Source organism: Sceloporus undulatus, chromosome 4 (assembly GCF_019175285.1).
Source record: "Sceloporus undulatus isolate JIND9_A2432 ecotype Alabama chromosome 4, SceUnd_v1.1, whole genome shotgun sequence".
Taxonomy (NCBI): Eukaryota; Metazoa; Chordata; class Lepidosauria; order Squamata; family Phrynosomatidae; genus Sceloporus; species Sceloporus undulatus.
The window spans coordinates 235,477,969-235,497,308 of record NC_056525.1 but is presented as its reverse complement, the minus strand read 5'-3'; the positions used below and the strand labels follow the sequence as shown (position 1 = coordinate 235,497,308).

The 19,340-nt window shown below is 40.9% G+C and overlaps 1 protein-coding gene and 1 long non-coding RNA gene across 4 annotated transcripts in view; one reads left to right on the top strand and one right to left on the bottom strand.

The window, feature by feature from the left end:
* The window catches only part of LOC121929849, a 17,765-nt gene extending 7,949 nt beyond the window's left edge, over positions 1 to 9,816 (top strand). The window contains exons 2-3 of the long non-coding RNA XR_006103757.1: positions 841 to 949; positions 9,550 to 9,816. This is a non-coding gene — a long non-coding RNA (uncharacterized LOC121929849). The remainder of the gene's footprint in view (positions 1 to 840; positions 950 to 9,549) is intronic.
* Positions 1 to 19,340, bottom strand: part of NSMCE2 (NSE2 (MMS21) homolog, SMC5-SMC6 complex SUMO ligase) — a 302,808-nt gene that overhangs the window by 248,009 nt on the left and 35,459 nt on the right. For all 3 annotated transcript variants that reach the window (XM_042465807.1, XM_042465808.1, XM_042465806.1), the window contains exon 3: positions 3,201 to 3,307. In XM_042465807.1, coding sequence (XP_042321741.1) covers positions 3,201 to 3,307 — 107 coding nt within the window. The remainder of the gene's footprint in view (positions 1 to 3,200; positions 3,308 to 19,340) is intronic.

Sequence of the window (19,340 nt, the reverse complement as noted above, 5' to 3'; positions counted from 1 at the left end):
CCCCCCCGCGCTTCGGCCCCCCAGTTGTCTGAGGGACAGCAACCCGGCCCCCGGCTCAAAAAGGTTGCCTACCCCTGATCTTGACCATACAATGATATTGCTTGGACACACATCCCCCACGTTTCATCTGTGAAATTTTAGAGGGTATGAAACAATCCTTGGATTCTTTCATGGCAGGAAATTAAACACGCTGAATCAACACATCCTTGAAGAAAACTATCCCTTGGCAGTTAAGAGAATCGAAACCACTTAGGTTTTCTAATAGCAAATCACAGCATGTTCTCAAAGATGTTCTCCTCCAGTCCATGCTGCAAAGCTCTATCACTTCTCCGTACCAGTGAAACAATCTCAACTCATGGTGACCCTGTGAATAAGACACCTTCAAGCCCCCATCCTTAACTGCTCTGCTCAATTCCTGCAGACTCATGGCCGTGTCCTCCTTGACTGAGTCCATCCATCCATATGATATGTGGTCTTCCTCTCCTTCTGTTGCCCTCCACCTTTCCTAGCATTCTTGTTTTTTCCAGTGAGTCATCTCTTCTCATGATGTGACTGAAGTATGGATACCGTAATTTAGTCATCTTGGTTTCCAGTGGAAGTTCAGGCTTGATCTATTCTAAGATCCACTTGTTTGTTTTTTGGCCAAACAAAAAACCAAACAAAACTGCAAGTGGATCTAAGGAAATACTAGTCATCATATTTGGTCTTTCCCATCTAAGAAGCCAGGTAGCCATTTTTAAATAAAAATCTCTGTTTTCCAGGTCTGTCTTGACTTGCTTTACTTTGGCAACATTATATAGGAAAGAGGAACTGATTTTTCTTTCTAATGTTAAACTAAAGGATGACTTCATTGTCTAAGACCTTGACCGTAACAACAAGCAGGAGGAGTTGAATTTGTAATGGTGGGCGAGGGAGCAATACAGTAACTGGAAAAGAGAAGTGGCAGAAGGTAAGTCATCTTACAGGTGAGCAAAATGCAGCACAGAAGGGAGTTTTCATTCCTGATCAAATAAAGGATTTCCCACAGTATGTTGCTGGAAATACCAATGAAATCCAACAGCTCATTTCTTACTCACTGAGCTGCTGAATCAATCAAAAGAGGATGTTGGTATGGTTCACCTGCTTGTTTGCTCCGATGGCAGCTTAAATCAACAACAGGTTCACTTTCAAAGCCACCCAATTGTATGCTTTGCTGACAATCTTTCATTTTCAACAGACAGTTTTATTGTTTTATGATTGGCAAGGGTAAAGGATTATTTGAGGTCATAGGGGGGAAATTTCTTTTGCTTAATCTCCAGAAAGATTACCTCAGGATGACTTATTCAATATTCACTAGCTGGCTGAAAACATCCATCGTTGCAGTTTATAAAACTACTAAAAATGGTTCCATTGAAATAGCCAAAATGACAGGATTGAAAGGAGAGCAGCCCCACATCAAACAACCCAGGGATCTCAATCAATACAGTCTGCCCTTGCCTTACACAGGGGATCTGTTAAGGACCACCCCCCCCCCACGTAAGGCAAAAAGCACGTATGCTCAAGCCCCATTAGCAGCAGTGCGTGCACACCCATTCTCCCGATCCCCCAGCGGTTGAAAGCCAACTATAATGAGCCCGTGTATGGCATGGACTCACTGTATAAAGTATGTCAGGACCACTGATGTCCAACGCATTGTACCTTTTGCTTTTGCTAATAACAGTACTCAATACAAATAAGGAAGTAAAGTTGAAGGCTTTCATGGCCGGCATCCATAATTTTTTGTGGGGTTTTTGGGCTATGTGGCCATAGAAAATCATAGAATCCTAGAGTTGGAAGAGACCCCAAGGGCCATCCAGTCCAACCCCATTCTGCCATGCAGGAACTCTCAATCAAAGCATACCTGACAGATGGCCCTCCAGCCTCTGTTTAGAAGTGGGTGGCAGAGGCCATGCTCCCTCTGGTGAGGACATGAAGCCATTTTCTGCTTTTCTTGTGGGATGCTCTGTGGCAGCCAAAAAGACCATTTTAGAGTTGGAAGCCCCAGCCCCTGCTGGGCCCTGTATAGCTTCCCTTACAGCTATGGGGCCAAAATGGTGACTGTAAATGGCAGAGGAGGAGTCCTTTGCCTCCTTTCACACCATCTCATTATAAGAATCAAAGTTCTAGAAGAGTTTATTCCTGACATTTTGCCAGAAACATCAGGAATAAATTCTTCTAGAACATGGCCACATAGCCTGAAAAACCCACAAAAAACTAATAATAAGGAAGTTCTCCACCAGAGTCTTTGCTGAAAGCTGTGTAACAAGTGCACTAAAGGCTCCCCTCAAGTCCTTGCTTCTGGATTGTGGCTCCCATCTAAGGAGCCAGGCTCACCGGTGGATATGATGGTTGGAAGGGTGATGGGAGTTGTGGTTACAATTATCTTGAGGGCCACAGATGCCCATCTCAGCAGTATAAGGTGGGAGAAGGCTTCAGGTCTCCCTTTTTCTCTCTCCCCCCCAGAAGAACTCTTCCCTTGTCTTTTCCTATAAGCTGTCCTTTATTATAAGATCTTCATAACAGTGGAGGAGATGCATCAATCTCTTGAGACGATCTGCTGAGACAGCCCTATCTCATATTCGTGTGTGTGTGTGTGTGTACTGTCAAGATGCCTGTTGACTTACAGAAATCCCACAAATTTCATAGGGTTTTCTTAGGCAAGAAATTCTCTGCCTTCTGACTCTCTGTCTTCAGTTCCCCTGTTGCTTCCATTTTATAAAAGTTAAAAGTGCAACTGTCTAGGGCTGGAACCATGTCTTTGTGTAATCTATGTAGCACCATGCATACTGAGAGCAGAACCAACACTATTACTGTGTTGCTGTTGATTACAATTTGTTTGTAATAATATTATTATTTTATTGTAATAATATTATAATAATATTATTAATATTGTATTGTGTGGAATCTTGGGATTTGCAGTTTTACAAGGTCTTTAGCATTTTCTGCCAAAGTGTGCTACTGCCTCACCAAACTACAGATCACAGGATTCTGTAGCATGGAACCATGGCAGTTAAAGTGGGCTCAAACTGCATTATTTATACAGTGTAGATGCACCCTTTGCCTATGTTGTTCTGGAAGCTTGCTTGCTTGCTTGCTTGCTTCCTTCCTTCCTTCCTTCCTTCCTTCCTTCCTTTCCCCTAAGTAATTGGATAAGTATGCTTTAAGTTAAAAAAAATAATTACCTGATTTACAGTCTCTTCAACTGCTTTGACATAGTGGTTCACTTCCCTACTCATTGCAGCACATTCCAACATCACATTTTCCATTTCATTAACCTCTTCCATGTCATCTGAAAAAGTAAACCATTACAGAAATCTTTACATGTGTACTTTCTGACAACTGGGACTCTAAGGGAGACAGATGCATGCCAGACACAGGTCAAAAGTTAAACAAGGAACTGCAGGGAAAAACTAATAGCTCTAAATAGGTAATTCAAACAGTATTATAAAAAGAGAATCCATTAACTTGCTTATTTACCTGCCATCTGCAAGAGGTTGTTTTTTTCTGTTACAGGTCTGGTGGGTCTACTGTGAATCATCAGTCGCTATTAATGCATTAGTGCTACACCTTACAGGTGCTTGAGCTTTTTTAAAAAGTTAGAATGTCCCACTACCCAAACCTGACCTGCTGCACAGTTCTTCTTTCTTTAAATGGGAATTGTTTCTTTAAATTACTGTCCTCTTTCTCTAACCCAAACACCAAGCAGCATAGGATGTGCACATTTTCTCAGAAAGACTAACAGCCCACCAGGAAGCCTCCTAGACACAGTAATAGTATAATTTCCAAGCACCATTGGTGCTTCCAGGAGCCTTACAGAAGCACTAAAGGTTGAATATCCCTTATCAAAAATGCTTCAAAATCTAAAACTTTTTGAGTATCAAAATGACACATCAAGATTTCAATTCTGTGATATTTTGGATTTGGATTCTGGAATACAAATAGAGCAATACATAACTGTACTGTTTGTGTGAGTCTTGAGAGAGACGTGAGAGATGTGAGGATGTAGAGAGATGCAGCTGGAGAGAGACACGAGGATCTGTGAAATGATAGAAGTCCAAGTGTAGTGCTTGGCACAAATCCATGCCTTCCGCCATTTCACAAATCACTGTGTCTCTTTCCAGCCACTGAGAGATTGTGATTTGCCCAAGATTACCCAGTGTCCATGGCTGAGAAGGGATTCGTCCCCAGATCTCTCAGAATAGTAGTCCAACACTCAAACCATTAAAACACACTGGCATTCCTTTTAGTATATCCCTGAATGCTAATTGGGGAACAGAAGCAGGGCATACCACTTGTGGGCTTCTGACTGAACATGTAGTTATTCATTGTGTGAACAAACCACAGTATTAGATAGCTCTTTTCTGTGATCCAGCAAGGTTTTTCTTAGGTTAAGCCTGTTATGCTTTGGCCCAAAGGAAGAACAAACTGTCAGATGTTCCTAGTCAAGTACAGGAGTACTACCAGCTGATGTGGACTGCCAGTACACTGCATTAACTAGTGAGTGACCAAGTCATATGGAAAATAATCCATCTTCTGTTGTCCAGCTGGAAGGGAAGCAAGTGGGCTTAAAGATGTCCACCTCCACCAGGAACAGATCTTTATGTAAAGCTAATGGATGTTATTCATTCAAGACAATGCCACCCTTCAATACTTTCCTTAACAACTGGGACATGGCCTATTACATACTTACTGTTACTTATTTATGGACATGAAAACTTAAGAGCTAGGTTGGATCAGACCAAGGCCTGCTTAATCCAACACAGCAAATCAGTTGGAGAAAATATGCTGAAACAGAGTGGTTCCCAATTACTAAGAGGGTCAGGCAAGCCTGCATTTAATCACCCTACTTGTTCAACTTATATGCAGGGGAAAAAATCATATGAAGAGCAGATTTAGACTTAGAACAAGGAGGAGTGGAGGAAGGAACACTGACAATCTAAGATATGTGGATGGCACCATATTACTAGAGGAAAACATCACAGACTTGGAACAATTACTAAGGAAGGTTAAGGAAGAAACTGCAAAGTCAGGCTTGCTGCTGAACATAAAGAAAACAAAAATAAAGACCATGGAGGATCTACACAACAAGGAAATCAAAATAGTTTTTTTAAAAAATCATACCTTGGATCAAACATTGATCAGAAAGGAGACTGCAGTCAAGAGATAAGAAGAAGCCTAGGAATGGGAAGGGCAGTGATGAAAGAACTAAACAAGATCTTAAAGTGCAAAGCTATTTGATTGTGCACTAAAGTTAGAATCATCCAAGCCATAGTATTCCACATCACATTATGAATGTGAGAGCTGCACAGTGAAGAAAGCAGATAAAAAGAAAATCAGCTCATTTGAGATATGGTGCTGGAGAAGACTGCTCAGGATACTCTGGACAGCCCAAAAGACAAACAATGGGTCACTGAACAGATCAATCCTGAAATACCCCTAGCAGCCAAGATGATCAAATTGAGGCTGTATTACTTTGGCCACATCACAAGAAAACACAACTCATTAGAAAAGATAATAATGCTAGAAAAAGTAGAAGGTAGTAGAGAGGAAGACACACGGCAGGTGGATAATCTTAATTACGGGCTTGAATCTACCAGACCTAATCAGAGCAGTACAAAGGAGGGAGGGAAAGCTGCAAGGGAAGAGAAGCATAAGGGGGCTTGGCAATGTCTCATCCACAGACTCTCCATGAGTCGAGGTCAACTCGGGGCAGTCAGCAACACGAAACAACAAGGGCATCATTGCCACTGCACCTTCTCTTTTTGCACTCCCTCACAAAGATACACAAAACATATTCTCATATTAGAGGTGATATGTGGTCATCCTGACTAGTAGCCACGGAAGCACGACTGTGGCCAAAAGCTGGTCAGAGACCAAAAGTTCCCTCCCTTCTCCATCATCAAAGGTCAGTCAATGGAATGGACAGAAAGGAGTACCACCATATGGGATGCATCAACCTCCTGAACTATTGAGGAGGGGAGAAAACACATAAATTCTTCTTTCCATTTATGTTTCTGAAGATAGCAGGTTTGTTCTCCATTCCAGAGTAAAAACACCTGAATAAGAATCACAGGCTACAAAAAAAAGGCACCTGTGAAGAATGGATAGTCAAACATTTTTTCCTCCTCAAGAGTTTTTGCACATTTTCCAATGGTTTTCTACATTTAAATAATTTTGTTTGTTCAAAAAAACACTGTATTTTGGGCAAACTATTTCTTTTGCACAAAATACTTTGTTTGGTGCAGAAAATACTATATTTCAATGTGTACACAACAACTGTACTTGTTAAACTAATTGTCTGTTTCACATTGCAAAGTGGTGGAAAGGATTTTACTCCACTTCTGAAGCAGATCAATTGGGAATATATAAGTACCTTTTCAGGAAAGCCAGTGTGGTGTAGTAGTTTCAGTGTTAGACTAGAACTAGTCCCTATGGGAGAGTAAGGGACAAAACAGACAGCTGTAAAGGGGATGCATGACACTGCCCCTTTGAGCAACAAATTGAGGGCGCAGCAACCACATGCCATGCCCCCAATCGGTGTTTTTCTAGCCCAAAACGAAGCAGCAAAATATAGATCCTTTTTGGGGCAAAAAAAGGCAAACTTTCTGCCACTGCCATGGCTTTTCACCATTTCTGCAGCGCAGTGCATGTAAACGCTATGCCGCAGAAATACCATGACACTGCCCACTCAGTTGGGCAGTATGATGCCAGCTTGGGGGTGATATTGGGGAGTGTGCCAAGCATATGCCACACCCCCACACAACCCCAAAGCCAGCATTTTTTGCCAGTCTGTTTTGGCCCTAAGTTCAAATCTCCACTTGACCATGGAAGCACACGGGGTGACCTTGGGAAAATCACACTTGCTCAGCCTCAGAGAAAAGCAATGGTAACCCCCTCTGAACAAATCTTGCCAAGAAAACCCTGTGAGGGTCAGTAGTTTTCAATCTGTGGGTTGCGACCCCTTTGGGGGTCGAACAACCCTTTCGCAGGGGTCGCCTATGACCATCAGAAAATATATATTTCAGATGGCCTTAGGAACTGAGACACTGGTCCTCTATGGTTGGAGGTCACCACTGCCATAAGTCATAACAACAAAGTAATTTCATACTTCATAGATTCTAATGTGCAAAAGATCCCAAAATTAATTTACAATGTGCTTATGCTAATTGAAGTTATCCTTCCATAAAAAGCCATTCACATTTATTTTCCATCTTTTAAACCCCCTTCCCCAATTATTCCTTACAACAACCCTGTAAGGTTGTCTGGCTCAGGAGATCATCTAGGTTTCATGTTAAAACGAGCTTTGAACCATATACTCCCCATTTCCCCTACATCACATCATACCAACTCTGACTAATAATGCCTTTTATTCAGAAACACAAGTTAACTTCCTCAACATTATCAATCACATTTAGCTCATATCCTTTACGCATACAACCACCACTCTACTTTATTTGACAGCATACATGGAGAAGAAACATTTTGTCATACAGGATGACAGGTGTTTTCCAGGTTCTTCAAAATGTAGGTTCTATTTTTATATGTTTTGCAATCAAAAGCCATTTCACAGCTCTTGGGCAACTTTGGCTAATGTATTACTCAGAGAGTCACTTCCCTGGTTTTATGCAACAAAGACTGTGAGAGAGATGGAGTATGTGTGTGTAAGTGTGTGTGCGTAATTTCAGTTACCAACACCTAGTCATTAGGCAATCAGGATATTTTGTGCATAAGTTGTATTTAGTGACTCATAACATTGCCTGAGAAATATTTAATAGAAACATAAATGCCCTCTCCTCTTGAGCTACAGATGAAACTATAATTATCCCCCATTTTTATAAATGCCAGCTAGTATAAAAATCAAAAACTGAGTCTGCATTTTCTAACTCACAGAAAAGAGTGGAGATGTGCTTGAATTAAAAATGTCCTTCAAAGCTGCAGCCTTTTGCCCACAGAAATTAAGCAAATCTAAACTTGTGCTTCAAAAGATAATGTGCTGGACCCTTTAAAAAGCCATCTATCAATCTCTTAAAGCAAAAGATGGCAATGAATCATAGAATCATAGAATTGGAAGAGACCACAAGGGCCATCCATTCCAACCCCTGCCATGCAGGAAATCCAAATCAAAGCATCCCCAGCAGATGGCCATCTAGCCTCTGTTTAAAGACCTCCAAGGAAGGAGACTCCACTACACTCCAAGGGAGTGTGTTCCACTGTCGAACAGCCCTTACTGTCAGGAAGTTCTTCCTAATGTTGAGGTGGAATCTCTTTTCCTGTAGCTTGCATCCATTGTTCCGGGTCCTGTTCTCTGGAGCAGCAGAAAACAAGCTTGCTCCCTCCTCAATATGACATCCTTTCAAATATTTAAACAGGGCTATCATATCACCTCTTAACCTTCTCTTCTCCAGGCTAAACATCCCCAGCTCCTTGAGTCGTTCCTCATAGGACATGGTTTCCAGACCTTTCACCATTTTAGTCGCCCTCCTCTGGACACACTCCAGTTTCTCAATGTCCTTTTTGAATTGTGGTGCCCAGAACTGGACACAATATTCCAGGTGGGGCCTGACCAGAGCAGAATACAGTGGCACTATTATGAGTGCATCTCCAGATGTTGAGGAACTGCCATATCCATCAACCCTATTAGCCAACAGAACCAAAGAAGTGGATCATCTCGAGTGACATGAATGGTTCACTCATGTTCTCAGCAGGGCACATCATATGAGCCTCATTCTCACCACAATCACATTAGTAAAAGGAAACTCATACATACTGGTTCTGGAGCATTCATTAATGTACATTTCTTCAATAGTGAGACTGGAGCTGGTTCCTCCCTCCATGATACCTCATGCTCTCTTCCTCCTTAATCTTGCTTTCCTGTCCCATGCCATACCCAGTGTGCCTTTGGGTTTTTAATTATTTTTATTTTGATCTCTATTTGTAACACCATTTGGCAATTTTGGCAATGTGATTTAGCAAAAAAAAAAAAGGGGGGGAGGAAAAGAAAAGAAATGGGAGTGGAGAGAGAAAAACAGCCTGCATGGGAATAGCAAAGGGGGACTAATATCAGAACTACGGCTGGAGGAATGTATCACACCTGAGAAATAATGGCACAGCAGCGCAATTGGGAGCTCATTGACAGGCTTTCCCCTTCAATGAAAAGAGACATTCTAACAATACCTCAAAGGCAAAGCAGTGATGACACAGAGACAGTGTCATGCCATAAGTATTGCCAAAGCCACTATCCTCTAACTTTAATATCTGTTTTAAAGCCTTGTGTGATAATCTCCTAATTTCTAACAAACCTCCAGAAGTGATGGAATACAACCTGCATAATGGCTGGGAGATAATGGGAACAAAACTGAATGATATAGGATTGGGCAGAGACTGTTCTAAACTGACTTCCCATCATTCTTCCTAATAATCTTTTTTTCACAGAAACAGGTGAACTGGTATATATAAATAATATGAAGTTCTAAAGTTATTAATACATCCTACTGGTTTTGCAATCAATTTTTCTCTATCTCTTTTGCACAGGAGAACAGAATCCACAACAGAGACAAGATCCTGGCAGGATGCTTATGCCTTACAATTCCTTCCTAACAAGGCTATGATGGTTGGTAGTGCAAGATGCCACATACAGAAGCTCAGTGCATCATGTGTTTAGACAAGCTCTATTTCATTTACTGCTTATCCTGCTTGCATAATGCTGACCTTAGAAAGTCAACCTCCCAGTTGAATTATCTTAACTATAGAAATGGATCTCCCAAAATGGATTTTAGTTATAATAGTAAAGTTTTTTTACTTTTCTTCTTGAGATTATTTCCAGGTTCCTATTGTTGCACATGTTTTGAAGTCATTAATTGCCTTGAGCACTATGTTATTTTAGTAAAAGAGCAGAAGAAAAGTAGAAGAATAAATAAAATGAAAAGAAAAAATGCAACTTAATATCTGAATGCTTTCTTTGAAGAGCTACATCATATCAGCTGCTCTACTTATATATCATGTATGGGTCCTTCTGGTCATTTCCAATTCTGGAAAAAGGCCCCGCTTTGGTTTGCATCATGTGCCATTCACTTACCCTATTTTGCTTGATGTAAACATGCCATTTTGCAAATTCTTGGAACCTGACTTTCCTTCTGGGGGCACAGAAAACATTTCAAAACCTCTTTCCAAGAATCTGCAATTTTTATTCATATTGTTGGCTTTAACTTATGGCAATACTATGAATGATAGATCTCCATGATCCTCAGTTATCAGCTATCCTGCTCAGTCTTGCAAACTCTGGGCCATGGCTTCCCCTGTTGATTCAATCCATCTGTACTGTGAACTTAGTCTAGTCTTACTGCCTTCCACTTTCCCTGGAATTATTGTCTTTTCATCATCTCATGATATGTTCTAAGTATGACAGCCTCAGTTTACTCACCTTGGCTTCTAGCAAAATATTGCTCTTGGGCTCATTTATTACTCTTTTTGATAGTTCATTGTTTCTATAGTACAGTACTCTCTACCAGCACATTTCAAATGAGTTCATTCTCCTCCTGTCAGCTTTATTCACTATTCACCTTTCATAATCACATATTACTGGAAATACTATGGCATGAATTATTCTTTGGTGTGCATGTTTGTACATCTTTACATTTGCTTCTGTATCTGCCCTAAAAGTACTGTTATCCAGTTTCACTGAGCAACAGAATGCTCTAGTATTGTTAGAAATATAGGGATCCCTCCGTGGAATTCATAATCATGTGTGTGTTTGTGTATTGTGTATTTATATATTTAAGTAGTTTCTGAATTATAGTGACCCTAAGGTGAGGCTATCATGGAGTTTTCTTGACAAGATTTGTTCAGAGGAGGTTTGCCATTGCCTTCCTCTGAGACTGAGAGCAAGGTCATCCAGTGGGTTTCATGGTGAGGTAAGCATCAAACTCTGGTCTCCAACACTCAAACCACTATGTCATACAGTCTTTTTATAATCCTCCATCCTGTCTCAGTCAGTGGAAGCTGGTGGCGTCCACATCAAGCAATGTGGTAAATATGCCCTAGACTTTAGGCCAAAATTTCAAGGATGATGAACTTGGCTAATTAACTCACTTGTAGGAATCAATAACATTTCTTTTAGATTTTTTAAAGTCTCTAATGTATTTTGTTTAATTTGGTTTTAGAAATAAAACCTTCTAATTACAACATTATTACAACAAAACAAAGCATGAGGAATAAAAAAATGCCTTTCTTATTTCAGTTTTTAAATTCTTATTAAAGCAGCCTCTCTGTGGTCCACTGTTGCTTACACATGACCTTGCTTCACTATTCATCATCTACAAATGTTTACTCATTGATACTCATTTTTAAATGATTTCTGACAGCACCAGAAGCTTATTTTGAGTGCACACCCCAACCTGAGGTGCCATTCATATTTGAAATTAGAAGCATGGAAGCAGATCATATTGAGATTGGCTTGTGTCAAAAGGTAGCAAAGGAATGGAAACCTTAATAGCAGTATAAGCAAGAGATGGAGGAGATGCTAGAATCAGTCACACATACCCCAAACATAAACAGGTGTATTCCAGTTAATTAAGCAGATGTGTTCCTAGGCTTTACCTCTTTAACAAAATAGTTTGTACCAGAGGCAGAAATACCATGGAAAGAATAGAGATAGGTTCCTAAAATTGTGGGGAAAAGGCAGGATAGAAGTGTAATAAATAAATAAAATAAACAATAAATACATCACAAAAAAGAGAGCTGCTCAATCTGTTTCAGTAAACATTTTATTCAAAACTAATTGCATAAAAATCTTCACAAACCTTCACCAACCTACACGTTTAAAACTATATATAAAGGAGAAGAAACAGCAAATGCTCAGCATGACCTGGGATACTCAACGATATTGGGTAAAAGTCTTTCAGCACAATAAGCAATAAATTAATTCTTGCAGATCTTTGACAGCTACTTTTGACAAAGAGAAAGAGAGAGGAACAAACAAACAGGCGGGATGCAACAGAGCCAAAAAGGATATTAACTAATTACCGCTTATGCCGCGTTCTTCCGGTCTCAAAATTCCACCCACAATGGCTCGGTTGCTAATTTCAAAATGATGCACACCAGAGTCCTTATGGCTGTCTTAATTTCTAGGTGTGCATGTTTGTGGCTTTAGATGATGCAGGATAAGCATTAAATTGATCCTACCCATCAAAGATTAGCATCACCCTGAAGAACTAACTGCAGTTCAGGGACAGTAAGCTTTACACAATAAATACTCTCAACCCAGCGTACTCAGTATATTTGGTTCTCCTTTGCTGGATACAAAAAAGGGAAAGGACACACTCAACCACGCTTCCCTTAATTTGCTTTAATATGCTTCCAAAAACTTTCAGGTATTTTTAAATTTGCATTTATAATTCTCAAAGGGTGAGGCATAAGCAAGGCAATGCATATGCGACGATTCCATAACCATAACATTCAAACATGGAATTTGTAGAAAGTCACACACTTAAGTAGAGAGAGCATCTGTGTTTTCATTTGTTCAAAGGCATATTTTCAGTTTTCAGCATTAGAAAAATCTGGCTCAAAATTGCACAGTTAACACCTAAGGGACTGAAAATGGAAAGCATATTTCCATGAGAATTCTATACACTTCTGAATAACAAACATACTGAAATGTGAACTCAGAAGGCTACATGCTATACCAATTGTGCCAGATCTTGTCAATATCATTACAGTTTTATAAATATAAAGTATCAATCAACCTTGTTCTGCTCCCTTGTTTGTGTCACAAACTAACCTGGATTAGTAGCAGGAACTGAAATACAAAGGAACCTGTTTTTACAGCAGCATTATGTTAACTTTATGGGCAAACTTTCTATCACTTTAGCATTCAAAAAATCCTGGGGATTTAAGTTTGGCAAGGAATTGCAAATTTAAGAATCCCAGGGATATAGGTTCGGCAAAAGTGTTCTGTTAAAGATTCCTGGACAGCCACTACTGGCCAGAGTAGACAATGGTGTGGTACAAACTGCCTGCAAAAGGCGGGTTGGAACCGCCTCTCTTTGTTGCGCAGTGTTACCGCAGCAACCAAATGGTGCAGTACTGCTGCGCAGCAAAAAAAGGAGCACTCAGAAGCAGCTCCTGTTTGCTGCGCAGCTGTGAAGCCACAAGTGGTGCAATGACATCGCAGGTGCACCACGCCATTTGGACGTGTCAGGCGTGTGATGTCACTGACATGTGCGACATGTGGGCAGGGTCGTGCAATCATGGCGGCCCCCACACAGGGCTTGACAATGTGCGGTTGGTGGACGCTACTGAACCCTAGTTTTGGCCCCAGGCCAATATTAAGGCCAACAGAGTCTGAAATGCTATATGGTCACCTCCTATCTTCCTGGTCTCCCAATTACAGTTTCTGGGGTTCACTTGGGAGACAATATGCCATTTAAACCAGTCCAAGTATATGGCATCAATATGTTCCTTTACTATTTTTCTCAAATATAGATTCATATTCTTATCTTCACATACATGGCTTGAACTATTCTAACTTAGTGTTCAGTTGTGTATCACTCTTTAGGAACTTGTCTAGTTCTTCCATACTTGCTCTTCCCATTCCTAATCTTATTCTCATTTCCTAACTGCAGTCTCCATTTATATCAATGTTTCATCCAAGGTACTGGATCAATTCATCGTTGTCTAGATTGCATTGTCTAGGTTGCATTTATGTAGTGTGGTCATTATTTTTGTTTTCTTTACGTTCAGCATTAAGCCTGCCTTTGCACTTACTTCTTTTAGCTTCCTTAACAATTGTTCCAAATCTATTATGTTTACCAGTAGTATGGTGTCATCCGCATATCTTAATTGTTGATGTTCCTTCCTCCAATCTTCATTCCTCCTTCTTCTGAGTCTAAACCTGTTTTTCTTATGATATTTTCTGCATACAGGTTGAATAAAATACATCAAAAAAATTCTAAAAGCTAGAAATTTGAGAGGAGGGGAAAGTCTTTGCCTGGCATGGAAAAAGAAATCAGTGCAGACCCTAAATGAGCCAGTGGAGAGCATTCCAAGAGCAAGATGTCACCAATGAAAAGGCTGTCTTAACTAGCCAATTACCACTCATCAAATGATAGAAGGGCTTCCAATGAGATCTATAAAGTATGGACAGGCAGACATGGAGACTGGCAACTCCAGGTACCCCTTTCCCATGTTGCCTGAGGGGAGGGAATGGAGTGCTGCTATTCAAGAAAGTGCACCTGTTAACAAAGAAGGCATTACTTCTTTTTCAGAAGATGTGGTACCAGACACAAAAATAAAATGGAAAGAATAAGGCTAGGTTCCTGTAGCACAAAAAAGAAGAGAACTTCAACATGGTTCAGCAAACGTTTTGTCCTGAACTAACATGAACTAACATTTTGCAATGTAAAATTAAAAAAACAAGTTTAAGCAATCTTTGCTGAGTCAACAAAAATAGACCACCAGAGGCTTCTTCCAAAATGCATCCATGTTGGCTGGTTGATTTTCCTTCTACTGGCCTCCACTTGATCTATGTTTTTTTTAACAGGCTGGTGAAGCAGGCATATTTGCTCTTTCCTTTTCTCTTTGTTTTGCTTAGTAAGGGATTCTGGAAGCAGCTGGTGTTTACCTTGCCTGTTGTAGGCAGGAACACAGATATATAGTAGGTTCATCTACAGTGGGATCCCATTCTTTTTCAGCTTAAGGTTTGTTTAATTGATTACTGTAGACACACTGCAAGTCTGTTTGTCCAGCCCTCTTTCATCCTCTTCTCTATGCTGATGCTGTTAAAAAAATCTAACTCTACAGTAGATACAGCCCAGGAGGAAAGTAAGTACTGTTTACTGCAGACCCACTGATGCAACCTGACACCAAAAGTCTGTGTTTCTCTAGCCCTCTTTTCCTAATAGCAATGCTACTAAAAAATAACTTCTAGCTATACAAAGGAGGGGGGGACTTGGTGGGCATAAAAACACTTTTTAAAAAGGAGCTTCCTTATCAAAGTGAGGTATGTCTGTAATTTTTCCAAGCTCTTTTCTAATTTCAATTAACAATTTAGCAACGGTATTCTGACCAATTTCCCAACCATCATAAAATGAAGTCCTCTTATAATAGGACTACTATACTAGAACTCTTTTAGAAATAATTTAATTTGAACACTGTAACACATTACCACCTAAACTGAACACAGTTATTAAACAAACAAGCAAATCAGCACATCTTAAGGAAGTAAAGGCTTTTTGTTATGAAACATAAGGTTCCTATGTTTCAAATATATCCCAGATCAGCCTGGACGGTTCAAAGCTACATTTCAGGATGGCACTTATGAAAATCATTTCTGTGTATTATTCATTTATTTACATTGGCTCCAGCTCAACAAGATCACATGCCCCAGAGAATGTCCGCAGGCAAGAGTGAGGAGCTTTCATTCATTTTTTTCTCCAGCAGCCACAAAGCAAGAGATTTGCAAGATGATGGTACGTGCTAACATCTGTGATATTAAAATCTATTATTCTTCTGTATTAAGGCTGAACAGGTGAGTCCTCCAATGATACCCAGATGCTTTTATCAATCAGCTTCATGCAGATCTCATTATTAGCTGATTTAAGAATATACCTTAGAGGCTGTTGGGTCAGAGCAAAGGTACAGCATATGCAGCAGTCTGTTCTGCAGTTGCCTGTGCAATGCCCACAAGCCGGTTATGAGAGCAATAGCATCTTCAGCCGGTGATTGCTGCTCCAAGGTCTATTCTTAAGATGAGATGAGTATATACAGTACTTCATTTAGGAGTTGTCTACATGGACCAAAAGGCCTATGTTCCACCAAGCCTCACGCCATGCAGTTCCGATTACACAGGCCAAACCCCTGGGGCCAGGATTGAATCCAGTGGATCCAGCATTATCCTGGGGTAAACAGCTTTTCCTCCAGATCAATTTGAGGCCTGGTTTGCAGCCAGATGCATCACTAAGTCACAAATTACATCTCTCTTATAAAACGCTCCTAATATTTCTTGGTCATTTCTTGTGTGTGACTTAAAGTGAAGAATAAGCAATGCAGAACTGAGTTACAGAGGGAAGTCTACCTCTGGGATCATTCTGAAGTCCCATCCTCCTTTCTTAATTGGCTATAATGCAATAGGAGAAGTGCCAGGTTGCATTATAGCCATAAAGTAACCCTACTGTATATAGCAAGGCAGGTGTCTTAAAGGAATTGTAGAGCCATTCAGGCAGATGACTTGGGAATCTATGGCCTGTTACAGACAGCCAAAATAAAGCTGCTTCGAGTCACAGTGGAGGTATGGTGTTTCAATGATGCATGTGTCCTAAGAGTCCAGAAGTCACACCAAAGCCACGCTCCAGCACTAAGGACTGGAGTGTGGCTTTGGTGTGGCTTCTGGGCTCTTAGGACGCATGCATCATTGAAACACCATATCTCCACTGTGACTCGAAGCAGCTTTATTTTGGCTGTCTGTAACAGGCCATCAACATGAACAGTCAGCCCTACCATTAGGCAGAAGGATGTGGCCACCTCAAGCAGCTTATTTCAGAGGCCATGAAAAGACAATGACTTGTTTGTACTTTACCATTATTGTACAGGCTGAATCTCCCTTATTCAAAATGCTTGGGACCAGAAAAGTTTTGGATTTATTTATTTATTATTTTGGAATATTTGCATATACAGCATCAGAAAAAGAGAGGGGAGGGTGGGGACTGAAGGAAGGAAAGGGAATGAAAAAAAAGTGAGAAGAGAGAATATGAGAGCAGAGACAGTAGGAAAAAAAAGAAGGCAATGCTGGCCTAGAACAACATGGTTATTGTCTAGAGTCACTTACCGTAAGTCCAGCAATATGTTAAGTGACTAAAGAAGCCAATAGGATTTCATTCAAGGTATCATATAATTCCAGCATTGGCCTAACTCCTCCAGTTCAGGAACCCATCATTCCAGTAAAGAGTGAGCATCTCTCATACCCCTCTTCAACTGAACTCATGTTCCACCTTCCTCACAGAACAGGGGAAGCTGCCTTGCTCCATGTCAAACTGAGTGTCATGTACTTTAGCTAGCCATGATTTTGCAAAAAGAACTATTTCCATGTCATCTGCTAGCTGGACCCTTTTTAACAAGGATGCCAGAGACTGAATCGGAGCCATTCAGCATGCAAGCCCTGTGCTCCACCACCCAGACCTTGGGAAAGCTTTTTTTAAACTATAGCTCCCAGAATGCCTCAGTGATGCTAGCTGTGGCACACTGGGAGTCGTAGTCCCCCCAAAGGAGGAACTTTCACAAGATCTATGACTATTTGTCTGGAGTCCGGCAGCTCCTGACTCCATTCTGACACACTCATAAATATCCAGTGCATGTCTTAAAGTCAAGAAAGAAAATGGTGCCTCATCAAACTTGATGTCTTTCCTGCACAGACTACTTAGCACCTTGCAGGCCAAGGCGGCTGAGCATTTTTTGTGGGTTTTTCAGGCTATATGGCCATGTTCTAGAAGAGTTTATTTCTGATGTTTTGCCAGCATCTGTGGCTGGCATCTTCTGAAGATGCCAGCCATAGATGCTGGCAAAACATCAGGAATAAACTCTTCTAGAACATGGCCACATTGCTTGAAAAACCCACAAAAATCTATGGATGCCAACCATGAAAGCCTTCAACTTCATGCGGTTGAAAGTATTTTGCTGTCAGGTGTCTCTTCCCACCTCCATTAAGGCTCCCAAGTAGCCCTGAAACTAATGAGACTGAATGGAGTATCCTTTTTAATATATTACTCAGCTCCCACCTGCTGTCACAGAAGGACCAATTCAGAAGTAACAAGGTCAAGTCTTCTCTTTCTCTGTGTGTCTTTTTTTTAACCCAGGGGATGCCTTGAAACTAATGAGAGCAGGTGAAGTAGGCCCTTTATTATGTCACTTCACACCCACACATTGTTGCAGGAGGAAATGGGTTTAGGTTTGAGAGAAGTGCAGTTTTCCATTGCTGAATGCAAAATCAAGCACCCCAAGCACATTACTGATTCTTCAACTCATTTAATGCTGTATAAACCTGCAAGCAGCATGATACCTCGTAGTGTCAGAAGTATATAGGAGCCATGGACAATATATCTGTCATCTGCTCAGTTTGCCCGAAGAAAAGCAGAACATGGAAAAGTCAAGTGTGGCCAGAGGATACATAACCTACACCTCTTTGGATTTTATGTATGTTTTTAATATTTTCAAGCTGTGGATGATTGAATCCAAGGATATGGAGGGCTGATTGTAGTTGTTAAATATAAGCTGCCTTTTCCATAATGGAATAAGCCCTTTCTGTAAGTTCAGAACATGCATAGTGGGGAACAGGTTCAGTCCTTGCCGTATGGACATTTGTTGGCCCAGAGGATTGCAATGGGTGACTAGTCCAAGGCCATCCAATCAGTTTTGTGGCTGACAAAATATTGACCTGGGAGTACTCTGGTTTCCATACCATTTGGAGCAGCAGAGCTGTGGTCTGGAGTGTCTCTTTTTAGCACACTGTTCCTAAGTTCTCCACTGGCTCTCCTGAACATTGTGAGCTATAAAGGCTTCCTGTTCCAGCTAGGACTTTGCTTGGACAATGATATAGTCTTTCCTTATTCTCACCTTGGATCTCCTCCTTCAACCCTTAGCTCCAGGGGTTACCTTCATGGAGAGCTTGGAAAAAGTCCTTTTGAGGACTACAGTTCCTAAATTCCCCCAGCCAAACTAGCCAATGCAGTATTCTGGGAAATGCAGTCCAAAAAATATCATTATCAACTCATTCCACGGTTGCCTATGGGTCTGCTCGAACAGCTTCCCCTCTGACATTTCACAGATGAAAACACTGACATGTGTAGGCAACGTCAGAGTGTGGTCAAAGTGGCAAAACCTATTACTGAGAAAGAGCATATAAACTAGGAGAGGCTGCAGCAGTTTGCTTTTGCCCAGGTCTTTTGGGAAGGTCAAGATTCAGCCCCCTACTCTCCTCTTTCCTGAGTTAATTGAGTATAACCTACTTTTCCACTTTGAACTCGGTCTGCATCAATGGAAGTAAACTTATAACAAAGGAGAAATGTGGCAGGAGGACAGAGAAACTGGGGCATTTTAAAAGCAGCTTAAAAAGTGGGATGGTAAAGAATTAACCAGGACTTTTCCTGCCAGATCAGGAGAATTGGAAGGCATGTAAGTGATGGAAAACAAGTAAGGCAACTTTGGACTTGTCTACATTACCTGTATACCCCAAATTCCTCCCAGGCTAGCTGCAGGTTGTTTACACTACACAGCCCCAAACCCCCGAACTGGATGCGGGCTGTTTGCACAACACCCAGACCCGATTCAGGGTTTCC